Here is a 15,449-nt window from a genome sequence, read left to right as displayed (position 1 = left end):
GGGAGAGTTGGGGGCTACAATGGACAGTGAATGAGCAGGGGCTCTGAGACATTTGGGAAGGAGAAGGTGCCAGGGCAGAGACCATCACTGCTGCTCGGTAAGAGAACAGGAGACACTGCAGGTAAGTACAGAAGGCAGAGCTGGAGATGTATTTAATAATACTCTGGTTTCTCTTCAGATCGTATAAATCTTATTCCTTGGGAGACTATTAAGCATCAGCAGAGAGCTGCATTAAGTCCTGGCTGCAGTTCTTGGAGTTTAATTGCCCGAGGTTCCCCCCTGCCTTCCTTTCCCAAGCCCCCCGCCTGGCAGTCCCTTGGAGACCATGGGCATGCCTTCTGCTTGGACCCTACCCTGCTTCCCTGTCAGGAAGAGGACCTGCTCCCCTGCCGGCCTCTCCCTGCTATGGGCCAGGTGCTCGCGGTAGTTCCGGGTGAGCAGGGTGTAGAGGAACGGGTTGATGCAGCTGTTGCCGTAGGTCAGGCAGGTCACTCCAAAGTTGAGGTATGCCTGGGTGGTAGGGCTGATCCCCAGGCCCTCACTCCAGTACAGCTTAGCAAGCTGCCAGGCCCAGAAGGGTACAAAGCAGGCCCAGTAGGCTGCGATGATGCTGAAGATCCTGGAGAACAGCTTCTGCTTCAAGGTCGGGCCTGTCACCCACGGCTGCATGGCCGCCACTGAGGTCCAGTAGGCTCTGGCAAGGCGGCAGTACAGGAAGCCTAGGATCAGGCCAGGAGCTAGAATGCTGGTGGTGAAGAGCACTGTGAGGTAAATGCGGAAGGCCTCGGGCGTCCAGGTGGGGAAGCAGATCCGCTTGTTGTGGCTGCCACTGTCCCGCAGTTGGATCATGACCATCATGGGCACAGTCAGCAGCAGCGAGAGGATCCAGAGGGCCAGGCTGGTGAGTTTGCGGCAGCTGTTCCCGGCTTGCCTGGCCCTCAGTGGCCTGGTCACTGCCCAGTACCTCTCCAGGCTCATGGCTGTCAGCAGGAAGATGCTGGCATGCATGGTGAGGAGGTCCAGGCTGAACAAGAGTCTGCAGCCCACATCCCCAAAGAACCAATCCTGGGCAAAGTATGTGCATACCACGAAGGGGATGGTGGAGAGGTAGAGTAGGTCAGCCAGAGCAAGGTTGACCACATAGACACACAGGGAACCAGCTGAGCGGCCAGACACGCCTCTGGATGTCACCACTAGTGTGTAGATATTCCCTGTCATCCCAAAAAGGCACATGATTGTCAGGATGGTGCCCAAGAGCCCAGTAAGTGGGCTATCCTCTTCTAGGTTAGTACCATCATCTGAGAAATTACCACACTGAGCTTCCTCTCCCCCCTCTGCCATCACTGGCCCAGGGTCACAACACACGTTCTGGTAATGAGAGAAACTACAGCATGCACTGCCAGAGATGCATTTCCCCTTGGTGTGTGGTACTCTTGTAGACTCAATGTGGGGACAGCTGGGGAAGGAAGGAGTGAGAAGAGACCTTGGCTGACCTGACACCAAAACATTAAGGGAGAGTCTATTTCTCACACCAAACAATACAGCTCATTAGGTTGTCCCAATCCTTTACAAGCCCGGCTCAGCAGGATTCCTTACCAGTTGTCAGCCCCATGGAGTTGAGAAGAGGCGTATGCCTTCAGATCCAGGGTAGCCAAATACCCTTCCATGTATGGGGAGGTGCCATTGGCTCTCTTCATCTTCTTCTCCCCTCCCTAGTGTTCACTGGCCCGTGGAGACCAACAGAAATTCCTCCTCAGTGGGCAAGTAATTTGTCTTTCTTCCGGATCTCTCCTTCCTCTCAGCTCAGAGAAAACCACAGGAAAATTGTGATTCCCCCCAAAACTATCCCATCATCCCCTCCGGGCGGAGGAACTTGTCTAACTCACAGCTTTTAACACCCAAGTGTCAATGCTCTCAGAGTTTGTACTGAGCTCTTAGCCACTAGGTGAGGAATTGCATTAGATTTCTCCCCCTCCTCCACCCACTTTCAGATCTTTCTGCTTTTCTTTCCTTTTTCTTTTTCTTTTCACTCTTTTGGTCCTGCCTCTAATTTTCCCCTCTGCAGCTGCTACTTCTTCTTTCACTCCTTTTAAGGAGGCTTTAGGCGTAGGATGACACTCCTACTCCCTTGGCTGGCTGAGAGCGTCAGGGAAAGTCATTGCATCCCAGAGTCAGACTAGAAATGCCAGGGTCAGTGTTGGAAATGTGTTAATAGGGAACAAGTTGTCAGGGTAGCCAACACACTGTTTTTCTGCCCCTGACCTGGAAGGGGATGGGAAAAGAGGCATATGTGCTGCTTCCTTCTCCAAGGGGGTCCTGGGTGGACTGGACACACTGTGGAGTGGCATTTGGGGTTGAATCAATGAAATAGGTCCTTTGCGTTGTAAAGCCCCACATATGCCCCATCGATAGTCATACACTGGTGCAAGATTTCCCACTGCTGCTGATGGGGCTGCAGTCCACCACTTGTCCCATTTTCAATAGCACTTCATGGGGTGTGAGCACCACTCCTAGACACCCAAAGGGCTGGTATCTTTAGACCCCCAAAGTGTGATACTCTGTCCCCTCCCCCTCAACCCAGTATACCTACAATGGGGTGTCTATGTTTGCATCACTGCCCCCTAGTGGAATATGAGGGACCTGCCTTTCTAGAGGGTAGCTTCCTTTTGCTAGATGAGCTACTGGTAGGGTGACCAGATGTCCCGATTTTATAGGGACAGTCCCGATTTTGGTGGCTTTTTCTTATATAGGGACCTATTACCCCCCCACCCTCTGTCCCGATTTTTCACACTTGCTATCTGGTCACCCTAGCTACTGGAGCTGCTCCTTCCTTTAGATATGGGATGAACTGGATTGAGCTTGTCCACACACTCTACTACGTCTTACTGACCTTCCCACATCCATCCCCTTTGCCCAGACATATGCCATGTTTGCTATCCAGTTGGGGACAGCCATGCTTTGAGACTGGGGTTACATAAGCAAAGCCTATGTTTGCATAGTATAGACCTACATGTAACCCAGAGTTATCAAATGTACCATTGTGTGTATATTGGGGAGGCTTCTTGGGAGCCTCCTGATCCACTGGATTCCATCCTCAGTATTGTTGCTTGTCTGCGCTGGAGCCAAATCCCTGCTTGTATCTAGTTATTGGCAGTATCGCAGGGATTAGAGTGTACAACAGCAGGCGGGGAAGCAGTCTGTACAGGGTCTATAACGCCCTCAACACTGTAGTATCTGAGTGCCGTCCCAGGATTCACTAAGCGCTATGACCAATATGTGTCCCATTTGATGCATTCTCTCGCGCTCATCCTCTCCCCAGGGGGAGAATTAAGTGTGCAGTGGAGTGTTTTGTTTTGGTAAGGTTTTGTTTCGGGGGAGGGGGGTGTTCTTTTTAATGTATACACTGCTCTGTTTTTAGTGGAGAAGGCAGGGCAAAGAAACGCACCTTGCACTTACAGAGGAAGGGGTGGGGTTTGTGTTGATCCTTAGTTCCTGGGGGAGTTCATGCCACAATCTCAGACCAGCCCCTGAGAGCTCTGGCTCCTGCACAGATGAGCTTTACCCTCATGGAAGAAAGTGCCATCGTGCCAGGGGAGCAAGGCGGTTGACCACCGTCTTCATCCCTGAATGTGAGGTGATCTCCCGTCAGAAGATGGAAAGTCCCTCCGATCATGGTGGTTCCAGGCCAAAAGGCAGAAAGGGATCCCCCCAACAGGGGCAGAGAAGGAAAGTGAAGCTGACTACATTCATTCTTTGTAGGGTGTAACTTGATTCTGATGGAAATAGTCATGGCCCTCTCTGCTCACCGTAGAAAAATACAGACTCTGCCCCCTTTATTCTGCTATCATGTTATTCATGTTTCCTCCAAGAACAAGTCCTTTGGGTTAACTTTTAACAGAACAGGAGTTCACCTAACCAACAATAAACTACAATGAGATTTTTTATTCGTTTCTTTCTGAGCTTATTACATTACAGAGTGGGCACCATTAACTCCAGTTAGCCCCTGTTAATAGACACTATGTACATACACATGCTGCTTGTATAATAAACCATGGAGACATCAGAAGGGGTTGAACCTGCAACTTCCAGGATCCAAAACACAGGTCTCTACTGCTTGAGCTAATGAAGAACTCCTTTAATTATGTATAAGTAGCAGGCTGTTATACTTGTTGGGGCCAGGCACTAATAGGAGAACATGAACCCACATGCCAATCCAGTGTATTACACTTCTATGGAGGCAGTGTTGCCTAGTGGATAGACCACTGAACTAGAAATCAGGAGACCTGGGTTCTGTTTTCAGCTCTGTCATGGTCTTCTGGGTGACCTTGAGCAAGTTACTTCACCTCCCTGTGCCTCAGTTTCTCCATCTGTAAAACTGGAGAGAATTATACTTGTTCCTTTGTAAAGTGCTTTGAGGTCTATTGCTAAAAAGTGCTAGATAAGAGCTAGGTATTATTATCATGGAACGCACACAACTGTTAAAATGTACAGCTCAGAATGAAAACAGTCTCTGCCATACTGTCGATAGTCATATAGTGTCTTCCCCATACTCGTATCAGTGATTCCCTAATTTATATATGCACATACACACCAGTTCTTTAATCTTTGCAGCAAAATTTTGGAAGAAGGTCGCCTGTGAATATGTGACTTGATAGTTGTTGAACTGGGTTATTGTGTGCAGCTGGCATGGTCAATGAAAAAGAAGGTGCCAGCCCTGGCTGTAGAACTAATTTTCTAAACGTCCTTCCTGGATTTATGATGGTAAAATGTCAAACGTCATTGTATTTCCAGAAAAATTCAATTCTTCCTAAGCAACTGAGAAGCCTTTTCCTTGTAATGTTATAATTGCTTCTAGACTACGCGCCCTGCCAGAGCTGCACTCCACCCTACAAACCACCCATGTTGAATGAGTGCTTATTGTTTCCACTTTTATGGTAGCTTCCCCTTTTCCAGTAAGGTGCGATAACGGAAGTTTAAAAGACAACACCCCCTCCCCCACCCTTCACCACTCCTGGTACTCAAACCTTTAAAGCCCGATTGGATGACAGACCCTTCCAGTCTCCAGTTCGATCACAACATTGCTTAGGAGTGGTCTCAGTGACTGGTTGCTTTGAATGTTCAGTCTTGAAATGTGTCTTCCATTTAAAGGAGTACAGCCTAATTTGCTCCCCTGCAACAAAGGGAGGTTGGTTGATCTGTTTAAGAAAAAGTGCTCCAAACCATGAGGTACTGGGAGAGTCTTGATTCTCTGGTGCACAGCTCCTCTTCTCTCTCATAGCACCCTCCCAAAGGGCTAAGGCAGAGTAGAGCTGCAGTCCAGTTCTCCAGGGGGTTCCTAGGAGCTGAGCTTGAAGTAGGCTTCAACTGTAGGGAAGGCAAATAGAGGGTATATCAGAGCAGGGAGACAGGCCAGCCTCAGTTCTCTCTGTTATGAGGCTGGTGGGCGGGTGCAGGAGGAGAGAAGTGAACACCATCCTCGCACTTACTTGCATACTCCTGGGGGGTCATGGGCTGTTCAATGACCCGACTGAAGGCCGTGATCCAGTCCTGCTGGTCACTCTCTGTCTCGCAGGTGAAGAGATACTCCCGGTCGGGGGTAACGATGGTGAGGCCGTACTGCCAGGAGAAGCTGCCCTGAGCCCCCGCTGGCAGCCCTTGCTTGACGCTGTATCCATGCTCCCTACTGCCCACGAACACCTCGCCTTTAGCAAACGCATCCTGCACAGCAGTAGGGAAAGGCAGATGTGTCATGGGGAGGGATTCGCTGGCATCCAAACAGACATGGCCCAGAAGCGCCTGAGCTAGGGGAGTTTGGGAGACGGGGCAGAGCAGATGAGTGCAAAAGGTCTAAGGAGGGGTGACAACAAACGGGATAAAGGGAACTGGTGGTTCAGAACACCAGGGGAGTTATACTCAGAGGAAGCAACTAAGAGGGGATGGAATTTGGGAAGGGGGGTGGGAGGGATGAGCAATGATCTTTGGAACAAGAGACCAAAGAATATGGTGGGAGGAACTGGAGGCTCTAGAAGGGCATTAAGGGGGATTACGCAGAGGGTGGCTGGATAAGAAGGGTCTCCTGTCCCCTTCCTGCTATCTTGAGATAGCGTCACTTCCACCATATCGTTATTATAACCCAGTTCCCATTGCTTACAGGACTGATGCAAGCACAGGGCTTGGAATGACTAGGTGGTGGGGGAGAGATGTGTGTGGAATGGGGAGGCCAAGCATCTGTTGATGGAAATTTGGGGAGTTGTGTCTCGCCTCCACCCCACTAGGGAAAGGGACCCTTCAGCTGTTCCTCGCCCCAGAGCACAGCACAATAGAGCTGGATGCAATCTCAAGTTCTGACTTACCAATAGGGTGACCAGATGTCCCGATTTTATAGGGACAGTCCCGATTTTTGGGTCTTTTTCTTATATTGGCTCCTATTACCGCCCACCCCCGTCCCGATTTTTCAACACTTGCTGTCTGGTCACCCTACTTACCAATGGATCCTTGAAGTACATGAGTCTGCGGTGATCCAGTGTGAACCAGCGCTTCTTGAAGGCCTCTCTCTGCTGTGGAGGTGAAGAGGGGACATTTATAGGAGGAGAGTGCCCTCTGCGGGGGAGAGAGGGGAATTGCTACCGCATTTCATTTAAATCCGGGGCTTCATCTAGACCAGGGGTTGGCAACCTTTCAGAAGTGGTGTGCCAAGTCTTCATTTATTCACTATAATTTAAGGTTTCACGTGCCAGTCATACATGTTAACGTTTTTAGAAGGTCTCTTTCTATAAATCTATAATATATAACTAAACTACTGTTGTATGTAAAGTAAATAAGGTTTTTAAAATGTTTAAGAAGCTTCATTTAAAATTAAATAAAATGCAGAGCCCCCCGGACCGGTGGCCAGGACCCAGGCAGTGTGAGTGCCACTGAAAATCAGCTCACGTGCTGCCTTCGGCACGCGTGCCATAGGTTGCCTACCCCTGATCTAGACCAGGGGTGGGCAAACTTTTTGGCCTGAGGGCCGCATCGGGTTTTGTAAATTGTATGGAGGGCCGGTTAGGGGAGGGGGTTGTGGCCTGGCCTCCACCTCCTATCTGCTCCCCCCCCCGGGACTCGTGCCCCATCCAACCCCCCCATTCCCTGACCGCCCCCCTGGGACCCCTGCCCCATTCACACACCCCCGCTCCCTGACCACCCCTGGACCCCTGCTGCCCCATCCAACCCCTCCTCTCATTCCTGACGCCCCTCCCGCCCCGGGACCCTTGCCCCATCCAACCATCCCTTCTCCCTGTCCCGACTGCGCCCGGAACCCCTGCCCCTGACTGCCCCCTGCTGCCCCACCCAACCCCCCCTCCTTCCTGACTGCCGCCCCATCACCCCTGCCCCCATTCAACCCCGTTCCCCGCCCCAACCCCTATCCATACCCTCGCCCCCTGACCACCACCCCAAACTCCCCTACCCTCTATCCAACCCCCCCTGCTCCGTGCCCCCTTACTGCGCTGCCTGGAGCACCGGTGGCTGGCGGCGCTACAGCCGCACTGCCTGGCTGGAGCCGGGCCAGGCCACCGCCACCGCGCAGCACAGAGACTGGGTCAGGACGGGCTCTGCAGCTGCGCTGCCCCAAGAGCTCACAGCCCCGCTGCCCAGAGCACTGTGCTGGCAGCGGAGCGAGCGAGCTGAGGCTGTGGGGGAGGGGGGACAGCAGGGGAGGGGCCGGGGCTAGCCTCCCGGGCCAGGAGCTCGGGGGCTGGACAAGACAGTCCCGAGGGCCGGATGTGGCCCGTGGGCCGCAGTTTGCCCACCTCTGATCTAGACACACAAACTGGTCTCAAAATCCCTGCCCTGGAGGGAACCCACTTCTGCTGAGGTGAGAAGGGCATTCAGCACCCATGTTCTTTCAATCCTGAGTGTCTCCACCAACATACAGACTTCTCACCCAAAGGGCCCCTGAGCTCAGGTGACAGGGAAGGTCAGTCTCCAAGGTCCATATGCACGCACGTACATACACTTAATAAACCCACTCTTGTGGGATGAGTGAGGAATTCAGCCTCCATCTTCATCTAATTTTGCATCTCCTCATTGCCACCCTCACTGCTCCCCAATGAGACCCCAGCTGTGCCCTAGCTGAGGCACAGAGCAGCATTGCCACGGATCTTTGAGAAGTCTGGGGATATGATGACAAACATGAGGATCCTGAAATGAACCCTGGCAGGTCAGGAACCCTAGTGTCTCAGTTAGATTCCTTGTGCCATTCCATCTTACCCTGGGACCAGTCTTCTCCATGTACCCCTCCTTCAGGAATTTCTGCATTAGTCGGCTTTTGATCTGCATAAAAGGAGAATGGTATATCCCAGTACATCTTTCACTTTAGTTGGTTCTTCTTGTTCACTCCCTCCCTCTCAGCCTGCCCTCAGCGCTCCAACTCCTCTCTTCTCCCTCCTCATGATCTTAATCCCCTTCTAAGTTCCATCTACTAATGTCACCTTCCCTGCTTTGTCAGGGGAGAGGGCTGTCTCCGGGGGATACGTCCGAGAGCAGCTCTTCTCTGCCCATCTCAGGCTCCTGTAACCGCACCACTGTTAGCTTGGCATCCTAAGTTCCCTCTAAGCCGTGCAGCCGCGCAGCAGGCTATCAAGGGCCACGCAGGCACACAGCAGGGAGAGGTGTCTCTCCGCTGGCCCCAGAGCTGCCATGGTAGGGAGAGGCACCTCTCCCCCAGCCCCGGCCCCAGAGCTGCCATGGCCGGAAAGAGGCACTCTCCCCCAGCCCTGGGTTGCTGTAGTGAGAGAGGGCTGGGGGGAGTCCTCTTTCCCCACCACAGCCCTGGGGCAACCTGCACCCCAAACCCCTCATCCCTGTCCCTACCCCAGAGCCCGCAACCCCAGCCAGATCCCTCACCCCCCCTGCACCCCAACCCTCTGCCCTAGCCCTGAGCCCCCTCCCACACCCCAAACCCCTCATCCCCACCCAAGAGCCTGCATCCCCAGCCAGAGCCATCACCACCCCTCCGCACTCCAACCCTCTGCCCTAACACTGAGTCCCCTCCCGCACCCCAAACCCATCATCCCCAGCCCCACACTAGAGCCCGCACCCCCAGCCAGAGCCCTCATCCTCACACACACCTGAACCCCCTGCCCCAGCTCTGAGCCCCCTCCCACACTCTGAACCCCTCGGCTCCACCCCCGCCAGACATCACTTCCATATTGGTGCTCATAGCAAAATTCATTCCACACATGGATGTAAAAAATTAGAGGGAACATTAGCCAAGTCACAATAGTGAGTTCTTCCCCAGAGGACTCTGAGAGAACAGATAAATTCCTCTATCTGGGTGGTATTAGATACCGATACCAGCAGGGGGGCTGGTTATTACTCTCAGGTGATCTCTTACCTCATTGTCACTGGCCATGGGAAATGCCACCTTCAGGTAATGAACCTGCACTGCGCGTATCGCATTGAACCAGTCCACTATCTCCTGGGGAGGGAAGCAGCACAGGAGAGAGAGCTTCAGAGTGACCGGTGCTGACCCACTCCTCCAAACAGCTCCTTGGGAATACGTATGAGCTCCTCCTGTGGCCCACACTCTCACAGCATTCCTCAGTTTCAACCCAAAAGCCTATATACCAGTCTCTACAGTGGCTCCTAAATTATACAGCAACTCATCCCCCAGCCAATCCTTCTGCCCCTTTCCCTCCAGTGACACCCCCCCACACACACATGCAGCACTCCCACAACATGTAGTACAGTGATTCTGCCAGCATTTTCCTACACCATTCCCTCCAGCACCTGCTACTGCTAAAGGCTGGGATTTCTGTCTCGGGCTAGGACAGGCCCCTGTACCTTTCCATCCTCGTGGTAGAGGAAGATATTGCGGGTCTTGTTATCCTTGAGGTAGCTGATCTGCAGGCCATTGGGGTTCCTGATCTTTACTGGCTGGAATGTGGCATTGATGGTGTCAATTTTAATATTTATTTTGGGCTCTTTTGCCTGAGAAAGGAAATGGAATCGGTGAGATCTGGCCCTAAAGATACAGATGGGATAGAAACCATTGGCTAGAGACTGAGAGGCACTGACAAGGCAAGCGGAGAGGAGTCCTTTGGGCAGAGAGATTGGAAAGGCTTTCCTAGCACCAGCAGAGGGAGTGTCAGAGGTTTGGATGCATTGACTGTAAAGGGGAGAAGAGTAATGTCTCCGTGGCACGAGGTAGGGGCTCTCTCCCCAGGTTGGACTGTGCTGGCAGCACTAAGGGAAAATCCCTCTGGGAATGTAGCGAATGGAAAGGATCTCCCTTTTACCAGTAAGGGACGCTGTATCCCAGCATGGGGGACTCTGAGGGTGCAAGGGGAGTCCTCAGGACTGTGTGGGGAGAATAGAAATGTCTCCCTGCCACCAGCAGGGGGCACTCTCCCCAGGTTGGGGTCACTGCGAGGCAGGAGCTGCCCTCCAAGTAGACCATACTCACGTCCGGTTTGGCAAAATACTTGAGGCACCCATCTCGCTCAGACAAGAGAAACTTGCGGGGTAAGAACTGCCCGTTATCCCGGCCCCGTTTCCATAGGATCCCTTCCTTCAGCCCTAGGAACAGAGAAGCCAGTCTGTGTGAGAGAGCTCGCTCTCTGCATGTACACCTCAGCCTCCCAGCCCGCCACACGTAGGCACTTGGCAGTGACCCAGAGCTCTGCCTGCTTCGTTCTGCATGCCCTCGGGTGCAGGAGTTTGCTTTGCTGCACTGACAGGAGAACTTCAAATATGACCACTGTCGTCGTTGGGAGTGGGATGGAGGAAGACCGTGATTCCTTAGCCTGGGGCACTGGCCAAACCAGCACTGTGAACTCCATCACATCAGTGCCAGCTGGGACACTAGTGCTGTGAGCTTCCTTGTGGCAGTGCCCAGCCAAGATGCCAGCACCATGAGCTTCCTCAAAATAATGCCCTGTAAGTACAAGCCATCATGTGAGCTCCTTCACAATAGTGCTGACAGGGCCAGTGGAGATGTCAGTGCTGCGAGCTTTCTCATGCAAGTGCCCTATCAACACCCAGCCAGGGCTGGGGCAGTATACATGTGAGGGATAAATCCATGCCGTGCTCTTACTGTTGGAATATGGCAGCTGTCTCCCTGGCTCAGTGAATTCCTTGCGCTCATACTTGGCCCGTATCCACTGCTCCCTCAGGACTCTGTGGAGTGACACAATGTGGGGCTTAGTGACAGACTGAAGGATCCCAGAAGTGACCACCCTCTCTTAAGTAATCATTCTTACTGGCAGTCGGCGTGGGTTGGCTGGTAATAGTAAATGGGGATGTGAGCCTCGTACGTGGCTTTAGCCACTGCGTTCCCATGCTGCTGCAGGAACTGCAAAATAAGACAGGAGAGTCAGTGCTTTCCCTTTGATGCAAATTGCACTATGGGCCTTTCCCATCCCCCTACACGCAGGGTGTAGCCATCTAAGCAGATCCCCTTTCCCATCCACTGAAATGTCCCTGGATGAGAGATTACACAAGGGTTGGTATCTATCAAGTCTCAAAGGCCTGGTCTGACTTAGAGACTTACATCGATTGTACTGAACCCAATGTAATTATCGCAAAAGTGGTTAACGTGGGGGCAGTGCACACGCACTTGGCGTATGTACATTTGTTTAGTGCTCTTGCTGTTCCATCCCGTGTATTGTGGCAGCAGCAAAGCCTTTTGGGAACATATCCCAGAGTTCTCAGCTCCTCTCCAAAGAGTGGTGCTATACGGATGCTTCTGCATGGCCGTCTGGGAGACCTGGTGAGTGCGCAGGGGGACAGTGGGCGGAGAAGTCAAGTTCCCATAGATCCTATTGGATCCAGCACTATTTGGAGGCTTTTTCCAGAGCGCCGTGGAGTCTTCCAAGGTGGAGGTAGAAGGGGTGCCATGCTTGGACTATTGAGTCCTGCATAAGACCTAGGGCCTGGTCTCCATGGTGTTGGCTGGTGGGGAATCAGTTGTGTGCAGCCAAGGGGACCCCGGGTCTTGGCGGGGTATGTTTCAAGCAGACTTCCACCCTAGTCATAAAATAACATGACGTAGGAATAATGCAGAGCCATTGTCTTCACTCTGCCCACCAAAGGGTAAGTGCATCATCGTCCATCAAGTTGGGGGAGGGATGGGTTGGGGGGAATCCTCTCCACTGGGGTATTAAAACCCTTCTACTAGCAAAGAGGCTAGTTATGAAATGATTGGCTCAAAAGGCCTGATCATACGGTTTCACTTTCCCAGGACCCAAGAAATTGAGTGTTCTGGACAAAGAACCCCGACTTGAGTTGCACTGCAGCAGGGATGCAGGTAAGAAGACTCTCACCTGCACCTGGGCCTCATCCCAGTGGTCCATCCTCAAGGATTTAACTTTGCTAATGTTAGGGATATTGCGGTGGATACCTGAGCAGCTCAGGCAGATAAAGACACCCAAAGTATGAGATGCCCAGTCAGGATCTGAGGGTAAATAAAAAGGGGATCAGTGGCAGGTATTCAAGGGAGATATGCCATGACTGAGAAATGTGCTGTCAAGGCCCCCAGGGAAATAGTTGAGGAGGGCTGAATAACCTCAATTTCATGTGAGCTGAGTTAGTCACCTGCTGGGGAATAGACACCAGCTAATAAAATACATCACTATCGTTCTATCCTTCCTGCTGTTCCAAGCAGTAGGATAATGATCTTATATCTAGATTGTGCCTTTTATTTTGAAGGATCCCCAAAAAATTTACAGACTCTCTCTTTCTCAGAATCATTCACCCAATACAGAAATGCAGCCACCTCTAGGGTGGAATATGGCAGCTATTTAACAATGCACAGCAACACACATCACTGTTCAACTGTTCAAGGAAGTGAAGAACAACACTGAATTCAATTGAAACGAGTAGGAATTTAGGAAGGTTAAATGTGATTAATTACCAAAAATTGAATTTGGGGCTAACGCCCTCATTTTGCTGAAAGTGCCATGGGGTCTTTTAACTTTCCTCCAAGATTATGATCTTGGATTTCTATTCCTTTCAAAAGATGGCACTTCTAGTAGAACAATATCTCCATGGCAGGACATTGTTTCAGTGCTGGCTCTAAGGAGAGGATGGCTTTCTGAATCACTCACACCACTTTTTGCAGCATCTGCAATTTCTTTAGAAGCTTTTCTGTCAAGTCCTGACCAGGCCTGACCCCAAGGAATTACTCAGCTCTGACATGACAGCAGCCCAAGGTGGTGTGGTTGCAAAATCTCCCCATCTTTCTGCACTTTAAGGGGTGGGATGTCCCTGTTCTTCCTCCACTGCGCACAGTAGGGTCTCTTCTACCCAGGTACCATCTCCACACACAGAAAACAAATCCCTGAACCTAGTGTCCAGCTAGGCCAATGACTCTCCCACCATACCTTCCCCGTCCATGGAGGAAAAATTCCTCCAGACAGCCCATATCAAACCACAACCTGACACACTGCTCCCCCAAGGCTAGACAGTTTCTGACACCTACTCCTCCACTTCATCCCCAAAACTGGCTACTCCAGCTGCCCCTCCCATGGAACTGTCTCCCCAACACCAAGCCCCAATTTGGATCCATCGCTGCTAAGTGTCCCCTTCTCTCCGCCTCAGCCTCTTCCCCAGCCCGGGTTACTGAGACCCCAGAGACTCACCTGGCTTCCCACAGTCTGCGCACAAGGCATTCTCAGCTCTCCTCCACACCTCTTTTAGGGCTTTCAAATTCTTGTCATCCTTTTCAGCCATTGTCTCCAATAGCTGCCCTTGGGCAGGGCAGGGCCAGGAAGGCAGCTACCTGTGATCAAGCCCACTGGCTCGCCCAAGGGAGAAGGGGCTTGGGGCAGGGGATCAGTAGGGTTAATAAAATCGGAGAGCAAACCCTATTGGATTGACAGAGTGCAGTAGAGGGAAAGAGACAGAGGTGTGTGCAGGCTGAGGAGGAGGAGAAGGCCGACTGTGTGGGCGTGAAGGGAAGTGCAGCAATTAACCACAGAACCGGTTTTTCCGCATTTCTGCTGGTAAAAGGACAAGTTCCAGGAAAAGAACACAAGCCGCAGGCAAGTTGCTAAAAGCAACACAGGTTCAGAGGCGACACCCAGTGTCAGGAGTAATGGCCACCAGGCCGCCTCATAATTAATAATGTGCCAGGGTTCATTAGAGGATCTCAAAACACTTTATAAGCATTACTGAAGCCTCACAAGCTCCCTGAAAAGTAGATATTATCCCCATTTTACAGATGGGGACAGTGAGGCAGAGAGAGCTTAAGTGGCTTGCCTTAGGTCATACAACAAGTCAGTGGCAAAGTTGGGAGTCCTAATGCCCACTCCCCTGCTGTTACTACCAGACCACACTGTCTACAGTGATTGGATATTTCAGGGAGTCCTGCAGCTTGTGTCTTGAGGCACACTGACAAGACTGAAAACAACCACAGCACCCACCCTGTAACTAACAGAACAGCCTGTGTCCTGCTCCCAACAACATGGACTAAACTGCAGCTCCTTTAAAGGAAGTCTGGAGATTTGTTGTATGGACTGATGGAAGAGAAGTGGTCAGAACGTGTGACTTGATCTGTAGCTGTGAGTGAGGGGGACACAGCTAGTTCATGCGACCCGATCTCTGTAGGGACAGAAGAGGGGGATGTGGGACCTGACTGCCAGAGGGGGTCATAAGATATCATGTTATACACATCTAGGGCCTTGCACACCAGCAGCCGCTTTTAAACACCACAGTAGAAAGTGAACTTCAGCCTGAGCTGAGGAAGTCCCACCCCTGCCTGAACCTGATTGGGAGGGAGAGGCTCCAATCAGGAACCTTTAATCTTGGAGTCGAAAGGTTCCACAAGATTCTGTGGCAGTTGAGGTTTGGCAGTGGGCTTTTAGCCCCACCCCCAGCCTGAGGAAGCTGACTGGAGTAGAGGCGAGAGTGACAAAAGATTTCAGCCAATGAGGCTTTGAGGCAGGAAAGCAAGTGCTGAGAGGAATGGAGCTCCTGGGATGATTGCCCTGTGGGTCCTCACTGTAGAGGTGCCTTGGGTTTAGGTCCTGGAACTAGAGGTGTGGGGGGTGCGGCCGCACCCCCTGGTTTGAAGTGGTTCCCATCATATCCAGGGTTTACAGTTTGGTTCAGGGGCTCTCAGCACCCCCACTATGCAAATTGTTCCAGCGCCCCTGCTGGGGCACATGAGCGCAGCACGTTTTGGAGGGCCATGTCCGTTGGGGCTGCGTGTGCACCCCGCCCGTTCCTCATGCCCCTGAGAGCATAAAAGGAGGTGCTGATCCAACAACCAAATCCGTTCCTTCAAACCACTGTAGGCAGCGAGTCGGCACTGACAGGACATGCCACTTCCCTTTTGATCCTTGCTTTTCCCCCTCAGGAGATTTTGCTCTTTTTCTGTATGCAGCTGCTTGTTTTAAATAGAGTTAGAGACAGAGTCTGTGTTAGATTCCTGATCCACTGGGCACTTAACAGCCTCCTTAGCCTCC

At 51.9% G+C, this 15,449-nt stretch overlaps 2 protein-coding genes across 2 annotated transcripts; both read right to left on the bottom strand.

The window, feature by feature from the left end:
- Nucleotides 1-253: 253 nt before the first annotated feature.
- On the bottom strand, nt 254-2,005 carry LOC117870680 (urotensin-2 receptor-like). Its single transcript, XM_034757921.1, has one exon. It carries the CDS (start codon nt 1,339-1,341, stop codon nt 259-261), a length of 1,083 nt encoding a protein of 360 aa, XP_034613812.1. The 5' UTR covers nt 1,342-2,005; the 3' UTR covers nt 254-258.
- A 1,933-nt stretch (nt 2,006-3,938) lies between these two features.
- On the bottom strand, nt 3,939-13,908 carry LOC117880654 (arf-GAP with dual PH domain-containing protein 1-like). The gene is made up of 11 exons (XM_034777017.1): nt 13,623-13,908; nt 12,306-12,436; nt 11,244-11,335; nt 11,078-11,160; nt 10,448-10,560; nt 9,826-9,972; nt 9,377-9,460; nt 8,251-8,313; nt 6,486-6,557; nt 5,487-5,718; nt 3,939-5,364 (listed from the first exon to the last, which is right to left on the bottom strand). Exons 1-11 carry the CDS (start codon nt 13,711-13,713, stop codon nt 5,336-5,338), a joined length of 1,137 nt encoding a protein of 378 aa, XP_034632908.1. The 5' UTR covers nt 13,714-13,908; the 3' UTR covers nt 3,939-5,335.
- Nucleotides 13,909-15,449: the final 1,541 nt, after the last annotated feature.

Source organism: Trachemys scripta, chromosome 1 (genome assembly GCF_013100865.1).
Source record: "Trachemys scripta elegans isolate TJP31775 chromosome 1, CAS_Tse_1.0, whole genome shotgun sequence".
NCBI classification, from domain to species: domain Eukaryota; kingdom Metazoa; phylum Chordata; order Testudines; family Emydidae; genus Trachemys; species Trachemys scripta.
Note: the sequence above shows the minus strand (reverse complement) of the source record. Positions and strands in the feature narration are given on the sequence as shown.

Bases quoted from the DNA above. Each gene is read 5' to 3' on its own strand.
- LOC117870680 (XM_034757921.1), bottom strand. From the start codon at position 1,341: ATGGCAGAGGGGGGAGAGGAAGCTCAGTGTGGTAATTTCTCAGATGAT.
- LOC117880654 (XM_034777017.1), bottom strand. From the start codon at position 13,713: ATGGCTGAAAAGGATGACAAGAATTTGAAAGCCCTAAAAGAGGTGTGG. The intron at 11,336-12,305 runs GTGAGAGTCTTC...CTTATTTTGCAG, and splicing joins GGGATGAGGCCCAGGTGCAG to TTCCTGCAGCAGCATGGGAA. The intron at 9,973-10,447 runs GTGAGTATGGTC...TTCCTTTCTCAG, and splicing joins AGTATTTTGCCAAACCGGAC to GCAAAAGAGCCCAAAATAAA.